This window comes from Sander lucioperca, chromosome 4, assembly GCF_008315115.2.
Source record: "Sander lucioperca isolate FBNREF2018 chromosome 4, SLUC_FBN_1.2, whole genome shotgun sequence".
Taxonomy (NCBI): Eukaryota; Metazoa; Chordata; class Actinopteri; order Perciformes; family Percidae; genus Sander; species Sander lucioperca.
This window is the reverse complement of record NC_050176.1, coordinates 7357221-7378282: the sequence shown is the minus strand read 5'-3', so window position 1 is coordinate 7378282 and position 21062 is coordinate 7357221. Positions and strand designations below refer to the sequence as shown.

Genomic DNA, 21062 nt, shown 5'->3' with positions numbered 1-21062 from the left:
TAGAGAGGCACAATATGTTGTATTTATGTTGTTTGCATGTAAGTAGAAGCTTTATTAGTGTCATTTCATATGGCATGGACTCCCACTGGAGGCTGTATCTGGGTCCTGACGCCCAGCTGATCAGCACTAGTGTGGGTTTAGAGGGATTAGAGAAACCTCATGCTGGACTGTTACCCAGTCATCTAAAAAGTACCTGAAAACTGCATCACATGATGCAAAGGGAACTTTAACTTAAATCAAGCAAACTTCCACACAATGAACACTTCTGATTTAGTTGTTGTTGAAGAAATCACTTTATTCGACGATGGACCCTCTTTGATTTAGGTGGATATGTCATGAGCCTATGGCGTGTTGTGTTTATGGGTTTAAAATAGACTTCTGGTTTACATAAGTCACTTTTTTATTTTATCTTCTAATACTGTAACGCCATATTATAGACTACCTTAATTAGATGTCTAGTCTACAGTGGTGCACTATTATAGCCTTACAGCAATGGCATTCTTCAGAATTTGAGTATTTATCACCAGGTTACTACGTTTTCCGTCTCAAGCTTTTCTTAGGCCTAAACGGTGAAAACTGCAATAATAATGATAGGCCTAATGTAGCCTACTGGAATTTGCGGTAGGCCTTAATAGTTCTAATACTAGTTTTGCTTAATGTGTTTTACTGCACATCCCAATGATTTGACTACACGATCCTATCAGGTGTCGTTCAGATGAAGGTGTGGCACACACTGAATCAATGCTGTGTTGCTTCCAGTTATTGTACCTCTCTTTCTGCGGTAATTTGCGTTTCTGCGCACGTCAAATCTTCTGACGCGCCACCGGTGTATGTCGTTGTTCCGCCTGGTGTCACCCCTCATGATGAGCTGACCTAAAGCTGTGCCAAGCAAGATCCGATCCAAGAGAGAGGGAGAGAGTGTGTGTGCGAGAGAGGGGGTGGGGGGAGAGGGAGAGGGAGGGAGAGATTGTGAAAAGACCGGCAGGAGGAGTGTGACTTGCTATAAGGACACTAGCGACTCTTAAATCCAGCCGCTCCTCTATTTTTACGCAGGAGATTTGAAGAAACAAACAACAAAACAGGAGGAGCTGTGATTGAAGCCCGATAGAGAGAAGTAGCCTAACATCGCCGGTATTTAGACATCTTTTTAAATTATTCTCAGGTAAAGTGGGCTTTATAGAAATATCACAAAACCTGAATGCTAATTTTATATCGCTGTAAGAAACTAATTCGTGCCCCAGTGTTTGTTTGGAAAATGTTTGCAGACTGCTGTGCCATCATCAAACTTAACACTCTCTCTCTCTCTCTCTCTCTCTCTCTCTCTCTCTCTCTCTCTCTCTCTCTCTCTCTCTCTCTCTCTCTCTCTCTCTTCACACACGCTCGCTGCTTTCCCTTGCTCCTCCAGCTGCAGAGACACTTGGGGACCGAGGGACCTACCATGATAAGGGCTGTGGATATTGTGCTTACTGTGCTGCTCGCCGCGTCCCTGTCGTGCCGGAGCGCCCTCGGCGGCTACGGGATGAGTCTGTTCGCGGCGCAGACTTCTCCCCCGGACCCCTGCTACGACGAGCACGGTAACCCACGGCGCTGCATCCCGGACTTCGTCAACTCCGCCTTCGGCAAGGAAGTAAAGGTGTCCAGCACCTGCGGCAAGACGCCCAGCCGCTACTGCGTGGTGACATCGGCGGAGAAAGGAGATGAGAGGACCAGGAACTGTCACACCTGCGATGCCTCGGACCCCAAGAAGTACCACCCACCAGCGTACCTGACGGACCTGAACAACCCGCACAACCTCACCCGCTGGCAGTCCGAGAACTTCATCCAGTACCCGCAGAATGTCACCCTGACTCTGTCCCTCGGCAAGAAGTTTGAGGTCACTTATGTGAGCCTGCAGTTTTCCTCACCTCGACCTGAATCCATGGCTATTTACAAGTCCATGGACTACGGTAAAACTTGGGTACCCTTTCAATTTTACTCGACCCAGTGCAGGAAGATGTACAATAAGCCAAACAGGGCCGTTATCACGAAGCAGAACGAGCAGGAGGCCGTGTGCACGGACTCCCACACCGACATGTATCCTCTGACCGGCGGGCTCATCGCCTTCAGCACGCTGGATGGCAGACCGTCGGCGCACGACTTTGACAACTCCCCCGTGCTGCAGGACTGGGTAACAGCCACTGACATTAAAGTCATCTTCAGCCGGTTGCACACTTTCGGCGACGAAAACGAGGACGACTCGGAGCTGGCCCGGGACTCGTACTTCTACGCCGTGTCGGACCTGCAGGTCGGAGGGAGATGCAAATGCAACGGGCACGCATCTCGGTGCGTAAAAGACCGGGATGGGAGTCTGGTGTGTGAGTGCAAACACAACACCGCGGGGCCGGAGTGCGACAGGTGCAAACCTTTCCACTACGACAGACCATGGCAGAGAGCCACAGCCAGGGAGGCCAACGAGTGCGTAGGTAAGTCCATCCACTGTCCTCCATCCCGCAGCGGCTGTCTCTGATGCTGAGCACAGCTGCTCTACATGTAGGATAGGCTACTGTACATTGTATTTGTGGTGGCTGGACTGATTTGTGTGATTTTAAGATAACTGTCGGCTGTGGAAATATTTAAAGAAAAAAAGAACAGAAAAGAGAGATCAGGCATTATTAGAAGGATATGTGTAATGTAAAATCAGTTCAATTTGTTCACGCAAAAGTATGCGTTTGATGGTATTTTAAATGTAAAATACACAATAATAATAATATTAACGATACTAATAATTTTGTTATATTTTATGACTAATATACGCTTAATTTTACAGCTTCCATTCAATAACCCCAAACTTGACATTCCCTTCAAACAAAACCACGGCAAAGTTACTTTTTCTCTGATATTGTGGCGCTCGTTTACGAGCATTAAATTGGGTTTAAGTCGCATGCAAGATGAAAATGCAATTTGAAAATCCATCTAGCTTACTGCAGGCCATAATGGAGGCTTTTAAACCACCTCAAACGGGACCACCGAGCCTAATCGTCCATAGGAACATTTCTCATAGCTTTAACTTTACCGCTGCAATAAAGCGATCATTTTCATCTGAAGAATCCTGCAACAAACACTGCAGTGCTAATTGAACACAGATTTTTTTTTTTTGTCATCACATAATTATTTTCCACATCAAAATCAATCTGAAAGGATGTATCAAAATTTCAGGTGTTGTGGTTGTGAATAAAAAAATATATTTATTATTATAAATGTATAAATGATTTGTTTATTATTACACTCTAAGATATTATAATCAAATCGTTTTCCTGATTGTAAATTTGAAAACGGCAAACTGGCTCTAGTTTTATTGCATTAAATGTGTTTTAAATAGGTTATAATAAAATAACAAGTGTAAACTGGATATTTTCATAATTATCATTAACATTATTCATTGAAAAACAACGTGAGGAAATGTAAATATAACCTCTAAGAGTATTTTCTATCTGTAAAAGAAAGCAATTGTAACAACAACAAAAAAAGAAGCAATGTTGGATCATATATATATATATATATATATATATATATATATATATATATATAAGCTCTTTGTGTCTGAGAGCCAACATGTTTCAACAGCTGCTGAGTGATCAAAGTCATGGTTTCAGTAGTTTTATTACAACCTGGCACAGACACACGGACCTGTGGATTGCAGAAAGAGAATTCTGGCCAGGTTTCTGTCAATTTAAATTCTGTACTTGAGATGCAGAGGAAGTAAGAAAAGAAGATAGGTGATACGAAGATTGTTTGTACAGATTAATGATATCACTGAATTATGTTGCTGTAAATGCTTTGAATAGTATTGTTTTTTTTTGTTTTCACTTAGCTTCAATTTAATGTAATTTTTTGGACAGAAAAAATGTTTGAATCGTGAAGATTGCAGAGTAACAAAGACTTGCAGTCATTGGTGATGAGGTGAGGACAGTGAGGAGGATGACGAGGAACAGCTCAAGAAACAGAAGGAGAGGCAGAAAGATGTTGACAATAGAGACTAACTAAAACCTCAATGTGATTCCCTTTACATTTCCCATTCTGCTACAGGTCTGCAGGGAAAAAGGCTCTATATTGTTTGACAGTCACGCCACATGTCAGTCACTTTGACTAATAGCAGCTGTTTAAAAGGCTTTTTTTTTTTGCTGGCGTTTCTAAAGCTCTGACACATTCTCACAGTCAGATGTGACGGTGTTGCTAAATCAACAGTGGAAATATCTGAATTCTGTACATATTGTGACTCTGGAGATGCTCATAATGTGTTAAACAATGAAATCAAGGCTTTAAGTGTGTATGTTACTCTTTAAATTTTGTTATTGTCAAGTAGCCAATGCCAGTCTGCATGCTTTTCTTATTGCTGGCCAACTGACCAGACCGATTGATTTTCTCTTCACTTTAAGAATCTTATCAAGCTTACTGAGTCCAGCCGCACAAACAACTTTAAATTGTTATTTGGCCAACATTAGAAGCACACAGTTTATAAAGACTGCTGTAGTAAACATCCCAGCATTCAGATAACACTAAAATATGTCAGTGCCCAGCAATGTTACATTAAATACATCAAATATAATGGTAGAGGGAGATTTGGAATGTATAGCTTTTAAATATTTACATGATCTTCAGTGATATTAGGCACAACTCCTAAACTCATACAAATGAATTGTTTCCTTTAGTCAATATCCTTGACACTTTATTCTTCACCAACATGCGTATAATATGTTTCATACTGAAACCATAAAAGCCTGCCACTTATTACGGCATCCAACACGTCATCAGCAAGATGTTTAGTTTTCGACTTTGTGTAGGCTATGGCAATGTGTGTGTGTGTGTGTGTGTGTGTGTGTGTGTGTGTGTGTGTGTGTGTGTGCAGGCGTGCCTGTGTGTGTGTGTGTATCTGTGTGTGTGTGTGTGTGTGTGTGTGTGTGTGTGTGTGTGTGTGCGTGTGTCTGTCTGTCTGAGCGAAAGCAAATGTGGAATCTTAAGAGAAGAAGAAATCACACCTCTGTCAGGGCAGTGAACAATGGAAGGAGGTGTGTTAGATGGATGTGTGTATTCAGTGGGACAACTTTAGCGATCACACAGGCTTCCGAGAGTTTGTTGTTGCACTCTCCTAAATGACAGCACCGCGAGTGTCTCTGGACTCTCATAAGCACAGCAGTGTGTTTCTGTGTGCAGTCAAATGTCTGGCACTGTGTGGTGTTGGAACTGATATTCACTGATATTTTCTTTCCATTAAAAAAAGACCAAAAGAAACACACACAGGGGTGTCTCTGTGTTTTTCTCAAAGTGCACTTTGCTGATTACTTTCATCGGGATCTTAAAGGACGCTCCTGAGTGTGCACCTTGATGCACTTAAGTTATTGGCTCTCCACAGCTAAGGAAACACTTCTGATGCATTGGGTTCAATAAGCAGCACCACAGGCACAACAGAGACATGCTTCAATCTCAGTTTAGAGATGTTAATCTGGGTTTGCAGCAGTGGTAAAAAAATAAATAAAAATAGTTTGTAATTTTACTGTGAGAAAATGATGGATACACCATGCACTGATGAGCCTCATAGAAAAAACCCACTCAACTCACAAAGTAAGGAAAGGTGACATTGTTTTAGCTATGATGAGAAACGGCTGCAGTCAGATAATAAATTCTTTCAATGCAAATTAACTGTAAATGTAATTTTCATCCCTAAGTTACCCCGTTTTCAGGTTTCTGTAGTTTACTTGACATTTGGGGTAAAAAAATAAATAAATAAAAGAGGAGAAAGTGTCTTGAATAATTCAGACAGATTAGAAAGACAGCTTAAAGGCATGCAGATCGAGAGGACTGCAGCACAGAGAGAAGCAGGGACAGAAGGAGGGGCTGGAGATGGAGCAGGACGACAATAGTGGAAATGAAAGAGACAGACATAAGCGAGAGAGGGGGAGTATGATGAGGAAAATGTGTGAGGGAGAGGAACGGGGAAATAAAGGGGCAGTAGAGTGACATTTCCATGGCCTGTAGGCCAGCAGAGTATTTTTGACAATTGTGTTTTTTTCCAGACACCTCTTATTGGGCCAATGGGAATGTAAAGGCTGCTGGGACAGGAAGAAACCTTTTCTTCCTTTCTTCCACGAAATTCACAGTGCCCTTGGTGCATTGATACTGTAACATATAAATTACTTGGAAGTGATTATCTCAGGTCGTTTACCCCCTAGCCTCACTGTTACTCCTTTTTGCACACGAGGAGTCTCCCACTCCTAAAGCCGAGTATCAGCTGGATGATTTGAACAGAGCCGCTGCTCGTTTTGCATCACTATATGTCAAAATTTAAACTGCAGAAATCACACTCAAATGTTCCCAGGTGCTGTTCAGAGGCATCTGACTGACAGGAGCAAACATGCGGTACAGAAAAGTTGTCATGGTTGATTTGATACCCATTAAAATAATTGAGTTTTAAAGCAACAACCACTTGTTTAGACAAAACTATTAAAGTTGTTTTTATGCCTTGTGATATGTGAGTGCGCTTCCAACTTGAAACCATCAGGGGTAAAAAAAATAAAAAAAAAATCCTGCTCAGCTAGATGTGAATATTAATTCAAACAAAATCTTTAAGCAAACATAAGTAAACACTTAAAAACAGCTGTGCACATACTGATGTTTGGTGGCATATTTTTCTTATTTTCTTGGACAATTGCCCGTACCCTAATGAGGTCTAAGATAATTCCAGAACAGCTACAGCGGAGTTTGATAACAACGGTAGTAAATTTCAGGATTTTGGGCACTTTCTCGGACATAATCAAAAAGAAAGTTTCTTGCTTACCGTTGTGCACCAACTTTCATCTCTTATACAAGAAGTTTGCAGCATAGAAAATGCAAAAATGTAAATGCCCTATTTAGACAACAACGTAATGTCGACAATATAATCATAGAGATGCCCTAACGTACAAATTATCAAAAGCTATAAGTAATAAACATTTAAAGGTGATAAAAATGATCAAATATCACAGACTGATCTGACAGTGTTACACTATTAGAGGCTGTTTTTTTCCATCAAGTTCATTGTTGCTTATTTAAGTGAGGTGTTTACAGTCATCCTGCACGCATCAGATAATGACAATCAAATTGTAATCAAGTCTTTAAAGCAGAGGGCAGAATCAACTGCATTATCCTATAAGTCAGACATGTATCATTCCACCTTTGCCTGCACATAGAAGCGATTCCTTTCAGTGAAATTACATCAAGTCAGCTGGGGAACAAATATTTTCTACAGGCCTTTCCTCAGATGTCACCTTGTTATCAGGTTCGTTTGGTACCTTTCAGACATGACCAACGGTCTGGTTAATGTTTGAGCAGCTCACCGTGCACCTTTATAAACCGGCATCCTTCATCTTCAAAGGTGCCGGCGGGATGTGTTGTTAGTCCCGCTCACAGCAAGCAAAGCTGGGAATAAACTGACAGGGTAGCTTTGCACTTTGCACTGTCTCACTATTCCTCACCTTCATTTCTTCAGTCAGCACTCACTTCTTCTTACCAACATGCACAAACCTGTAGGCACACATGCACACACACACACACACACACACACACACACACACACACACACACACACACACACACACACACACACACACATACACACAGTTTTCTTCAGGTTTTAAGCCGCTAGTTCAAACAGGGGGGAATGGCCGCTCTCTCACTTCAAGAATCTCTTTTGCCTGAGCTCTTATCAGTGTTTATGACTTGTTTTGTAAACCATTGCAAAAATAAGTCGCTCATGGTCCAGATGACCGGCTCACGCTTCTGTTTTAGATTTTGAGACCTGTTATATATTTCAGACAGACAGAAACAGGGCCACTGAACAAGCACGTACTATAAGCAAGGATGACGAGCGGTATATCCCAAAACAAAAAAGACAGCCAGAAAAGATACACAAAGTTACACTAAGATATATACACACACACACATGCAATAAGAAAGGCAATAATAATGGCAAACATTCTGCAGCATGTTTTGGGATCACAGGGGACTCTATAGCTCTGTATGTATTGTGTTGGAATATCCATTTGCTGCCAATGGTCCTGTTGAGGATATATACTGGGATTGTATATGTTTTTGTGCAAATGTGTCTGTGTGTGTTTATGAGGTTTAAAGTGAGAGGCTGCTCATTGCTAATTTTGCATTGTGGTTGCATTTGAAATTGAAAGCTGTTGACGGCTGTCACAGTGCTGGAGCCTGAATGTATGAATCTTAAAAACACTGATAATAAAAAAAAAATAATACATAGTTGGTTAGATGTATTGATAAACCTTCAAGAATATGATGTGATGTGTCGTCTTTTTGTTGTTGAGTGAGGTCAGGTGGTTTATTCGAAATTTAACAATGTTTGCATTTGTTTTTTACCTTGTGAACTGAAAATAGATTTAACGGATTAGATGGTGACAGGAGGTAAATTCTGTTCATGGTCCTTGAACCATCATTTTTGGACCAGAACCAGGCCTGGTTTAAAGGAAGACAGAGTACATCCATGTTGGTGTTTCAGTGTGAGAATTCTGACATCTGGCTCCAGAAAGATATTAAGTATTTGTATTTAAAGTGCTCATATTATGCTTTTTGGCTTTTTCCCTTTCCTTTATTGTGTTATATATCATTTTGTGCATGTTATAGGTTTACAAAGTGAAAAAGCCCAAAGTCCACCCCAAAGGGACTTACCATCTTCCAGAGAAAACACTGTTCACAAACTGCTCCAAACAGCTCTATTGTAGTCCAGCCTTTACTTCCGTGACGAACGTGCGTCACTTTGTAACACATGTTATAATGCTCGCTTAGCTGCTAGCGTGGCACGCCCTCATACTCTGCTTCTGACTGGGTATTAGTCCTTACCTAGGTACTGCGCATGTGCGACTCCCAACAAAGATGGAACAGAAGTGAGATGCCTCACTCTGTAGCTAAAACAGAGAGCTCAACACACAGGGTGAAAAAAGGAGCTGCAGCAATATGCAGTACAACAAAAATGTACTGTTTTTTGAAAATTAAACTACATAAACCTATCCTGGTACAACCTCTAAATACAATTATGAACCTGGAAATGAGCATAATATGAGCACTTTAACAATAATGATGATTAAAGCCATTACAATCAATCGACTTAAAATCGTACTTTCAGTACTTCTGTAACCATAGACCATACAATCCCAGTGGTGAGATAATTCATAATAATAATAATTTAGGCTCAAATAGAAGCAATAGATGACAAATAATGCAGATACTGTGGAGTATGTTGAAGCAGTGGAAGATCTTGAAGCTATTAATGTCAGAGTTTGGCAGCAGCCATTTGGAGCTGGAATTTTGGAGCTAGTTGTTGCTTGTCATGCGGCCTGTGAGAAACAATCCAATTTTGATGGAATTCCATTTTGCACAGATAATTAATTCTGACAGGCCTTTAAAAATGAGTTTATACAGATAAGACAGCACACAAAACGGTAATTAGAAAGTGTTTGTGTTTGTTCTGAGAGAGAAACACAAGGAAGGCTGCCTCCATTCATAAAACTAAAAACTAAATCCAAAACACATCTGTAACTGTGTTTTACTGAGCTATTTGCATATTGTCTGGTGGAAAAAGATCATTTTCATTAAAAATCCATTTTACTGCCTTTGACAAAGCTCAGGTCGCACTGCTTGGGGTGATATAATGTGTTCACTTGACAGAAAAGACACAATCTGTTCTGAAATTTCACAACCTGTGTGTCTGTTGTTGAATTCAGTGTCCTTTGGGTAAAGTGAACATTTCTGCGGCCGTGGTTTTGTTTCATTGCTTTGGCTACAACACATAATGCAACACAGATCCTGCTCAGTGTGAGTCCACATTTTTAGCCAGTGTGAGTGTGTGTGCGCAGGTCTCTGTACCAGAAATGGAACGTCGACCTTGTTTTTGAGAAACGGTTTGGTCAGAAGCCATATTGCCTCTGAAGGAAAGCCATATTGCGTTACTCTGTTGGCTTCTGGCCTGCACTCACTTCCTCTTGTCACCCTCGCTGGTGCTTGAACTTACCGAGGACTGTGGCTGGTTTATCACAACATCTAGCCAGGCCAGGAACTCAGATTGTCATTATCTTCATCATATTCCCATTTATGATCAGAAATATCGCTGCTGCATACCTGTGGGTGAAAACATGCTCTGTGTGTGTGTGTGTGTGTGTGTGTGTGTGTGTGTGTGTGCAGCAGCTGGTGATAATTGATCTGGCCGATGAGATCCAAACTGATCTTTTCCTCATCTTTTTATCCTTCAATTCAGCACTTCTCTAATATTAGCTGCACTCTGTAGAAGTAGCTCACACACACACGAACACACACACACACACACACACACACACACACACACACACACACACACACTTCCGTACCATGTTTTTACGCATTCAGGTACAATCTCAAGAGAGAAATCTGGGCGTACTGCACACTAAGGATTTTTTTTAACAATCTGATTAATCTTTTTCAAACCACAGACTTGAAGTAGGCTTTTTTTTGCAGCGATGACAGCTGCTTCATTATTATTATTGGATCACGCCGAGAGCTCGATTATAGCTGGTCGCCTCAGGTGCAAAAAGTTAAATGCATTACAAATTCACCAAAACAGTGTTCAAACATGATTAGGATGACTCCCAAACATCTGCAAAAGTGCTGCTAGCTGTTGCACAAAAGGTGTTCGAAGGACATGAGGGATACAGGCAACTCCAAGATTTTCACACACTTACACACACTCACACATTTGTTTACACACACGCTACTCAACAGGTCGCTCCTCGTGTTTAATTCCCCCAGCGACAGACAGACACAAGATGCTCTTCTTAGTCTCTGTTGATAACTGTGTGTGTGTGTGTGTGTGTGTGTGTGTGTGTGTGTGTGTGTGTGTGTGTGTGTGTGTGTGTGTGTGTGTGTGTGTGTGTGTGTGTGTGGGTGTGTGTGTGAACAGTAATTCTGTCCAGGATGTGAGCAGCTATTCAGCGCCTGGGGAGACGTGTCTGTTAATGAATTAATTGCCGACTTGATGCCATAGTGAAAGCTTGTCTTAGCCGAGGGAGGATCTCTGTGTGCTGTGGGTTTGGCATGAATCACGGAATGTGTGTGTGTGTGTGTGTGTGTGTGTGTGTGTGTGTGTGTGTGTGTGTGTGTGTGTGTGAGCGAGAGAGAGAGAGAGAGAGAGAGAGAGAGAGAGAGAGAGAGAGAGAGAGAGCTTGAGCTGGAGAGAGACAGAGGTGTTTGTGTGTAATGGAAAGGTTTGTGTTGAGCGGGTACCAGATGATTAGGGGTAATTAAAACCCACGCCAAACAATATCAGCATGTGTTCACATATTAGACACAAGACAGCACCTCACTCATCAGCTCCATGAATCACAGCCCGCCTGTCTCTAATATATATCAAGCAGCCATATTTTGCACCACAGAGTAAACGCTGTCAGAGGTGACAGAGGCCAACTAGGCAGGACACAATCAGTCCCATTTCTACTGTAAATGAACAGTGAATGCTAGTTATGCTAGTAGCTAATGTAGCCTCGAGCCAATAGCCTCAGGTAGAGATGAGGAGCAGCAGAGGTCTTGTCAGCTCACCTCTTTCTAACTCCACACCACCAGATTATTTTCATTTTCAGCTCCAACCGATACCGACTCAAGAGACATCACTTGAGGCAGTTTATCAGACTTCACGCAGCTCCCTCTGGAGCCAAAAAAGACTTTTATTTACTTGTTTTATATATGTAGTAGAACTCTCCAAGACCTGTAAACAGACTTTGATATGTAAAATCGACAGAGTTCCCCTATATACTCGCTAGTTTCTGCACAAGCCAGTGCCACTCATTCATGCAGTCATCAGGTCTGAAACACACTGGTAGCAATATCTTGATTCATAGAAAGACCAGAGCATTCTCACTTGTTAACAGGGAGCCATGAAGGGACCAGTAAACAGGGTAAGAAAACATTGTGAGTGAGTGTCTGTGTGTGTGTGAGAGAGAGAGAGAGAGAGAGAGGAAGAGAGAGAGAGAGCCTGGTTCTGTGCATTTGTGTGAGAGGATGAATGCGTAGGCATTGTCAGCTTTTTAGAGTTAAAAAGTGAGTGTGTGTGTGTGTGTGTGTGTGTATGCGTATGTGAGACCTGATCCCGAGGCTGGGGGCAGCGGTGCTGTAGAGGATCAGGGCTGATGACCTCAGCACCTATGTGTGGCAGCAGGTTACTGAACAGTTACCAAGAGGAGGGCGAGTGTTTGCAGCCAAAGCAAATATGTAATGTGTGCTGGAGGCAACGACAGGAAAGGAAACAAGACAGAGAGAAAGTAATTTAAAGAGAAGAAAAAAAAGTCCCTCTGGTGCGCTGAGCCCTGGGCTGTTCCTTGCGGTGATTACAATATTAAAGAGATTAATTGTAAAACCATTGTATTCCTTCTTGTGCTTTCAGGTAAAAGTAAAATATCAGAACAAGCACTGAAGCTGGTGCAGCATGTGCTGTTACATTATGCCACAATTATCCAAGCCTGTTCACACTTATTACCTTGGCACAGCTTGTTACAATTCCCCCAAAATCTCCCTGTAGCTGATGGGGCTGTAACAAAATCAACAACAACAATAGAAAACAGATACCCGCTTATGTGTGAAAGAGAGAGAGAGAAATAAAAGAGAAGGAGGCTTTTGTATTTGCAGCAGCTCAGCGTTTGATTCAAGGTGAAAGTCCTGGCAAAAACTTCTCTGGCAGCTGTTGCGTGCTCGTCGACAGGACCACCTAGCACGAGCGTGAGCACATCAGGCCAAAGCAGGGGTCCTCAACCATCACAGCTATAGATGATTAATGGCTGGACGACGTTACACCCCGACACAGCAGCCTGTTATGTAGATCAGAGCGCCCCCCACTGTTTCTGTAGCACACTGCTGTCGTCATCTGCGTGAATCAGCTGCCTCTGAGGAATAAAGTGTCTTCGGTGGTTAATTATGTTGTAAATATTTAAACTGCAGATGTAGAATGAGTTGCAAAGGGCTTTAATGCAGTTATCTTGTAATGCTAATAGATTTTAGGCAAGGCAAGGCAAGGCAGCTTTATTTGTATAGCACATTTCAGCAACAGGGCAATTCAAAGTGCTTTACATGAAAACAGATTAAAAAATTTAAAACAGATAAAATACGTTAACTGAATGTGTGTGTGTGTGTGTGTGTGTGTGTGTGTGTGTGTGTGTGTGTGTGTGTGTGTGTGTGTGTGTGTGGTTGGTTGAATAGCTGACGGTGATTTATCACCAACGTCTTTGTCTTTCCCATATAAGTCATGGCGCAGGCTGTGTGTGTGTGTGTGTGTGTGTGTGTGTGTGTGTGTGTGTGTGTGTGTATGTGTGTGTCAGCCAGCAAGCCACTGGAGGTTTGTAGCACCCGGTCGTCATGGATGCCTTGAAGTCACAGTTTTGTTTGTGTGTGCCTGTGTGAGTGTATGTGTGTGGGCCTCTGATTGTCTGTATAACCAACAGTGATGTTGGTTATAAAGACAAGGCAGCTAAGAGTCATGTGTCAGCTTTTTATCTTTGTTTTTTAGGGATGGCAGCCTGTTGAGTAGATGAATCTGCATTTGCAGGCAGTAGGTTGACACGGTTGCACAAAGAGATCTCAGTCAGCAGAGGTCAGTACAAAGTAGACAGATTTACAATAAACTTGAGGAAAGGACACTTTGCAGGCAACGCTTCCTTTTAGACTGATGTGTATAATTGTTGGAAATTAGACTTCAGAGTATAGGATAATTTCTGCAGTCAGGTCTTGGATAGATTTGTCCCAAATTAAGCTTTTAAACAGGTGCTCCACATCCACTGAAAATATGATGTTTCTGGAGTCACATGAAGAAATCAGGATCATTGGATACAGTGAAAAGCATTTACATTGTCTTTTTATGCTTTTTTGCCTATTGATTGATGTCTAACACTACAAGCAACCTGCACGTCGAAACACAGAGCCCTACCTTTAAGGAGGATGAACCTTTCTTGAGAGATAATAACAAAGATAATAGCAGAGAGATAATAACACCAAAGGCTAATGTATGTGTGTGTATTTGTTTGGTTGTGTGAAGTGGAATGCAGACTTCTGGGTGGGTACTTAGGGTAAGTTTGTGGGGTCATCTCAATTTGCTAGGGGTGATCCCAGGTTACTCCATCACTCATTAGCTCTCACAGATAAGACTTGTAGTGGGGTGAGGGGCTGTGAATCCACACTTTCTCTCTCTTTCTCTCTCTCACAATCACCTCAGACACAAGAGCACACATGTTCGCCCTCTCTGTCTTTCAGAAAAGAAATGGAGAGCATCTGATAGAGTAAAGCCATGCCCTCTCCTCCTTTGCCCAATACGTTTTCACTATTTACCCCTTTCCCCTTGCTGGCTATGCTCCCTCCGGGACAATACAGCCAATTAATTAGGCTCAGTGTCCAGCAGAGAGCAGAGGGAAGCTCGGAAAGCACTGTTCTCAGCTGATTCACCTCCTCTGTAGAAGGCCCATTGTAGAGAGAGAGAGGAAACAGAAAGAGAGACAATTGGGTAACAGAGAGAGACAAAGTGAGGGAGGGTAAGCAAGAGAAAAAGAGAAGGGGAGAGAGATAAAGACAGAGAGAGGCTCTTGAGTCAGCGTGCTACCAGTAAGTGCTATTTAAATAGCTTCCACTGCTGCTGCTGCTGGGTCTTGGTGTTGCAGGATGGGGGCTGCCTCTATAGTCGTAATGTGTGTTGCAGGGGATCCTCAGCAGCTCTGGGGGTCCCCCTCCTCCAGCAGAATAAGTCACCAGGTTCCCACATGAGTCCCCTCTCTGCTTCTAATAACAAAAGGCCCATCTCACTGGAGGATGACAAAGCAAACAAATGGGCCCAATTAGGGGGGTCGATAAGGAAATTATCAGGAAATTGAGTCATTAATGGTAATATTTGTGTTATGAGATGATAGTTGGTGGAGAAAATTCATTTCCAAATGGGGCCCCTTTGTGTTTTCTTTGAAGCTAAGTCCTGAACCTGAATGACACGGGAAGACAATCTGGGCCTCTGCCTCGTTCCCTCTGTATATCTCCTGTTCTCTAACCTCCAGAGACACGCATATATTGAAATGATTATGTACCAGGTCTCTGTAGATATCCAGATGTGTATCTGATGATAAAAACGAACCTGGAGAATGCATTTCACCTTCTTTTTGTCCCCCCTTCAAGCTCCCCGCTCTTGTTTTGGTTGCGTTTTTCTTCTCGTACTTTCTCCCGTGCAACCAGGACAGGTCGTTGGCTGGAGATGAAAGTTGAGGTGGAGCATGAGGAATAACCAATGGGAGATGATTCTTCTGTCTCCCAGAGTCTCAGAGGAAGACAGAAAGAGTACGGTGATGAAAGAGGTATAGATACTGTAGATAGGTAGCTGCGTGGGGGTGGCTTGCTCCCAATGCTCTCCTCCTCTTTCCCTCTGGTTTGTCAGGGTGCTGTGGGAGTATAAACAGTAGCTGTTCCTGTCAGTAAAAAAAAAAATGTTTTATGCTAAGCTAACTCTTATTCCTGCAACCCTGTCTCCTAAAAATTGCATTTGATAATTAGTTTCTAATTATGTTTTGAGCGGAAATATAATTTCTGCCTGGATTATGTTCCCCTGCTTTCTTGTATAGGAAGAGCTGCACTTACTCTATGGACGTGTACTGCACACAAGTCGTTGGATGGTGGTCGTACAAAGTGCAGGACTTTTTTATTTATCCTGAGTCTTGCTTGCTGCTCGGTTTAGGTATCAAAAGCACTCTGGTTTAGGTTAGGTAAAGATTGTGCTTTCAGTTAAACATTAATAAAGTAAGTAAGTAAAGTCCTGTACTTCAAATCACTTCTTTAACCAAGACCACACTCTTTCCCTAATCTTAACCAAGTGCTATGGGGTCTCGCTGTGGGTGCCTTAATATAACCATGAACCAAATTAAAAAGTATTTGCTATGCAGATTATTCGGTTATAAATCTAAATTCTTTTTTTTTTTTTTTTTTCTTTCAAGATAATTTTTTCAGCATTTTAGGCCTTTATTTCCATAGGACAGATGAAGACATGAAAGGGGAGAGAGAGGGGGAATGACATGTAGCAAAGGGCCGCAGGTCGGAGTCGAACCCGCTGCGTCGAGGAGTAAACCTCTATATATGTGCACCTGCTCCACCAACTGAGCTAACCCGGCCACATAAATCTAAATTCTAACAGACAGGGTTGGCTAATTCTATTTCAATGCCCTGCAAAAACATACATATACTAACAAATATTTCACTTGTCTTCAAGGGGTTGTTTCCGGTGCACTTTTACTTTTTCTAGAAGTGCCAGAAACAAGGCTAATAAGACAAATCAAAACGAGGCAGCATTTTGGCAGCAAACACGAAAATGAAATATACAGAAAGTCCTATAAAGTTTGATTAACTGTAATTATTATGCATCTTTTTGCAGTTATGTTTTTAGAGACTTAATTTCAGGGCAAATAATCGGTATGTGGGACAACTTCTTCAGTGTTTTAAGTCTGGAAACCAACATTAGGAATTACTTTGTTAATCAACGATTCTTTAAAGGACATTGTTATACATTTCATTTCACATATTTGTTATTTTGGAACTACAAACAGTCGTATCAGAATAGTTGATAACTGATTTGTTAGACAGAGACCTAAAAGAAAATAAAGATCACTTCAACAGTTTGTCTTTAGAGCATGTAGCCTTCGTCCTGCCTCCTGTGACAGCCAACATTTCATTATCCAGGAACATTAAGCAGCACAGTTTCCACTTTTAGAAAGAAAGACAGTATTGGGTTTCTGTGAGGGGTTTCCACAGCAGTGGGCGGGAAATGAAATGAACTCGGAGCCCCAATAACAAACAAGGTCAGTGAAAAAATAAAGAATGAGGCAATCACAAACAAAGATAGAGAGAAAAAAGAAACAGAAGAGCGGGATTTAAGGAAAAGAATAACAGCGGTTAGTGTTTGGCTTGCTGCCTCGGCCGGGGACCTCATCGGAAATGACACCTCTCTTGCCAACGCGGTGGATTTCATATTTTAGACACAACAGTGTAGATTACAGTACAATGGGCAAGTTGTGAATGTGTTGATGGGGTATTTGCACAGATGGGAAAATACATATTTGAAGCAAGTGTTTTCAGAAATATGCAAACCATTAAAATTTGATAAATCTTGACAACATGATCCATATCAAATATTGTGTTGGGTTTTCACCCTTAAATCAGCTGCAACATGTTAAGACAAAAAACCCTGCTCTAAGAGGTCAAACTATTTTCTAAAGTCATTTTCATTAGATTAAGTTTAAGTGGCCTAGATAATTATAGTCAATTTTGCTGGTCCACTGAGCAGCATCATCCTGCAGCTGAAAGTCAAACTCCTGCCAGAGCAAATATTAAGAAATATCTACAAAATCAATAACACATTGGGGGGAATATTATTCTTGACATAAATTACACAACCATTTACATTTCACTGGGAAGCACAGTGTCCATCAGCCAGAGAGCTCACAATACTTGTAGTATTTGGATGGAAACCTGTAAGCTTAATCTGTTAGCTGACACAGGAAATAGTTGTAGCCTTTTTTTCCTCAGTAGCCTTAAACTGGTAATCTGTTTAGCTTTTTAAAATCCTCCTTCTCCAGCCCAGTATCCCTGCAATTCTGCACTTTACTGTGCAATACCATGCAGGAAGTAGTGTGCCATATATATAGTGAGCTGGAAACAGGTGTGGAGGTCAGGGAGGTGGTGTTGCGTGTCTTCTATCACTGGTTCATGTCTCATCACACACCTGCAATAAACCTAACCATGATCTTTCTCTAACTTTAACCAAGTGTTTTAGCTAACCACCACTAAACTTACCTTATTATTTGCCATAACCTCAATTTTGCCTCAACGCTTATTGTAGTTGCCATTTGCAGATTTTATAATAAGCATAAAAACTGTTTCACAGAATCATCAATTCAACATTCTTTTATAGCGATTGGGTTGCCTAACCTTATTGTCAAATTATGTCTTTGTTATCTGCAATACAGTATATCTAATATACAAACAAATAAAAAGATCTCTTCACTTTTAATCATCTTTGCCCCACAGCACTTTCATACTAGATTGTGTCTTCATTCAATTATCCATAAAGTGAATCACAATGATCAGCTGGACCAAAAGGTGTCGTTTATTATTAAACGTTTGAACTTCCGGCCCAGCCTTGTCCGAATAAATCCTCATTTGAAACGTGACATGAGACAAAAAGATAGGCGTTCCACTTCATGCCTTTAATCTTCTATGATAAATCCTCCATTCACTTCCCTCCCTGTTGGACGAGCGCCTCAGTCTTTGCTTTCCTTAGTTTCCACCAAAATATAACTTTCTCTGCACTTTCTTTTTAAAAGTTTAAACTTGCATTTGCCATTATCTAAATAACAACAGTTGCATGTTGTCACATTATTAGCACAGCAAAATTGTGCTTTCATTGCAGAGTTTACCCTCAGCGTGTGTCAGCCGTTTGCTTGCTCTGGCAAAGACCAGTCCTTCCCTCGCTAATTGCCTTCTACCGATGACTAAATTACAATGAGGTTTTGGGTTTCTGGATCAGAGGGGTCTCTTTTCCTCCTTCTCCACTTCCCCAACTGTATCCTTCCTGCCTAAGTCAGAAGTGTCACATTTCGTTATGGAAGATATGTAAGTGCTGTGATTTTTTTTTGCTAGAAAAGAGTTTCCCCTAGAATAAAAAAACAACAACCTTGAAGAGCTACTGTTCCAACATTGCAATTAGAGCAGTGGATATATGAAAATGTGTGTATTTATGCAGTGTGTATGTGTACCAGCGTGCATGCTTGCTTGTGTGCACGAGGGCCTAATTCGTACTGAGCAGTAAGCACTATGCCACAGCAGAGGAGTGCAGTAAATGTTGTTCTAGACCAGTAAAGTAAAAACATCTCTGCTCCATCAGTGTCAGAAACAATCTGCGTGGACCAAACCAGCTGCCACAGCGCCGTAATATGCAGAACCCCGTCTGCTGTGGCAGCTGCAGGATGGCAGCACGCTCCCACCAAAACCTTCTTATTGGCAGAATCTTATTTTTTAAGGAAGCTGCTAACTCAGTGAAATGTGTTGAGCTGAATGGATACATTATGGTAAATAAAGTCAAGGAAATAATGACAAAATAACCAGAAACTTGACAATATAGATAGATAGATAGAGGCTTTATTGTTGTTTAAAAAAAATACAACAAAATTCAAGTACTGGGCTCAGAGAGTACCAATATGTGGAGTGCTGAGCTGCTGCATGTATGTTATTATATTATAGGGGTGCCTACTACAAGGGATTCTCTGCATATGTCAAATAATGACTAAAATATGAATGCATAACAACTGAAACACATGCATGTAATGTACTGTATGTACATTATAGTGTTTCTTTGTTTTGGTTTTTTATAGTTTTTTAAATTTATAAGACAAAATATTGAATACAGACTTTATGTATTTATTGCATGCACTGTACTGTTGTGTCATGCTGTTGTCCTAAATCGGCTTTAATTATTGGTTTTCAAATAAATGGAGGTTTGATATAAGGTAAAAATGTTTATGATTTTTTACAATTGATTTGTTCTTAATTGTTTGATTTGGCTGAAAATGCTAGCTCTTCTAATTCAAATGAACAAGAATTCACTGAAGGAAAGTCAGCAAATTGATTTGAAACAATTCAGTAATTTTGTAACCTGTTTATTATTTATGGTTACAGTGAGAAAGCAGACCTTCCAACACTGTGCACTAACAGAGACCACCTATAATAGCTTGCTTTTTCTCTACCTACTCCTAGGCCTACTACCTATCCTGTTGCAACTGAACTAGACATCGACAGATCAACTGTTAGCATGCCATCACTGTGGTTGTATCTGTGAAAAGTGATATTTAAGGTGGTTGAGCCTGAACAGTGTTAGCGCTTACTGGTCTTGAAGATTAACTTACTGAGTAGAAGGATCTAAGTGACTGAGCTGCTCTGAAAAACAACACTAAATATCTTTGATTTACATGTATAGCTCCATATTCCAGTGGTTCTGGATTATGAGTTATGATAGCTGAAGCTGAAACACGGGAAATACATATTTTTAGAGCCCAAAGACAACATGTGTCATAAGAGTGATGCATATGCATGTGCACACTCTCACCACATTTTTTATCCTTTTGATCCTCTCCTCTTTGAAATGTGCTACACTATTTGGCCTCTTTGCTCACCAGCACTTACTGTAACTGTGCATGCACTCACTTTCTCCACAGTTTCATAAGGCAATCATATTTATATTAAGCTCATGATTAAAGTGAACTGTACTAGCGAGTCTGAGAGATCATAGGGGATTATTGTCAAGTCACAAAATTGATCAGTGCTAATGACTCATCATTAATCATATCCTGCAGCATGGAGGTAACTGTGGAGTTTGTCTTGTCACTCACTGGCGTTCTGTGTCCATCACAGACTTACTTGTTACTCATGCTTCTCCCGGCCCAATACTGTGAGCAGGTCATCTTGTTCATTGGTTCGGTATCCTGTAGTGCCTTGACATCAGCTTTTATGCCACAGCCTGGCAGAAATGTGTTTCTCAGTGAGCTCATCTCTTCACATGCAGCTCCACTCTGTCTCTCCTGAGAAAAACCTCTCAGCTGTGACAGATTGCGTTGCCTGCTGCAACCCTCACACTCCGTTTATGACCAAAGCATCTCTAGACTGAGCGGACTTTAAAGCTTAAAGCCAACATGGGTAGAGAAAACACATGCAGCTACGCTGGCAAATCATTTTCCCCCTGTCCACACACACTCTGCTCACACACTGAGGTTTGTTTTAAAAAAAAAAAGTGCAGGATCAATTCAGTTTAAAGTTTAAGAGTGTGCAGTTTAAAATATGGATGAGAGCTGAGGACGATATAAGGAAAAGGGGAAAAAGAAAAAAGGACAATAAATGTGTCACAGAAGTGAAGAAAATGTGCCGTGGGGTTTCAGATTTATGGCTTCCAGCGGCTTCCCGCTCACTCCCTCCTCCGGATAGGAGACTGTGCTTGACTTGGTGGCAAG

General features: G+C 41.4%; 1 protein-coding gene across 2 annotated transcripts in view; it reads left to right on the top strand.

Moving 5' to 3' along the window:
- The first annotated feature begins 950 nt into the window (after window positions 1-950).
- Window positions 951-21062, top strand: part of ntn1a (netrin 1a) — a 59579-nt gene continuing 39467 nt past the window's right edge. For both annotated transcript variants that reach the window (XM_031289039.2, XM_031289038.2), the window contains exons 1-2: window positions 951-1162; window positions 1406-2462. In XM_031289039.2, the coding sequence (XP_031144899.1) occupies window positions 1439-2462 (1024 nt within the window). In that variant the 5' untranslated portion in view covers window positions 951-1162; window positions 1406-1438. The remainder of the gene's footprint in view (window positions 1163-1405; window positions 2463-21062) is intronic.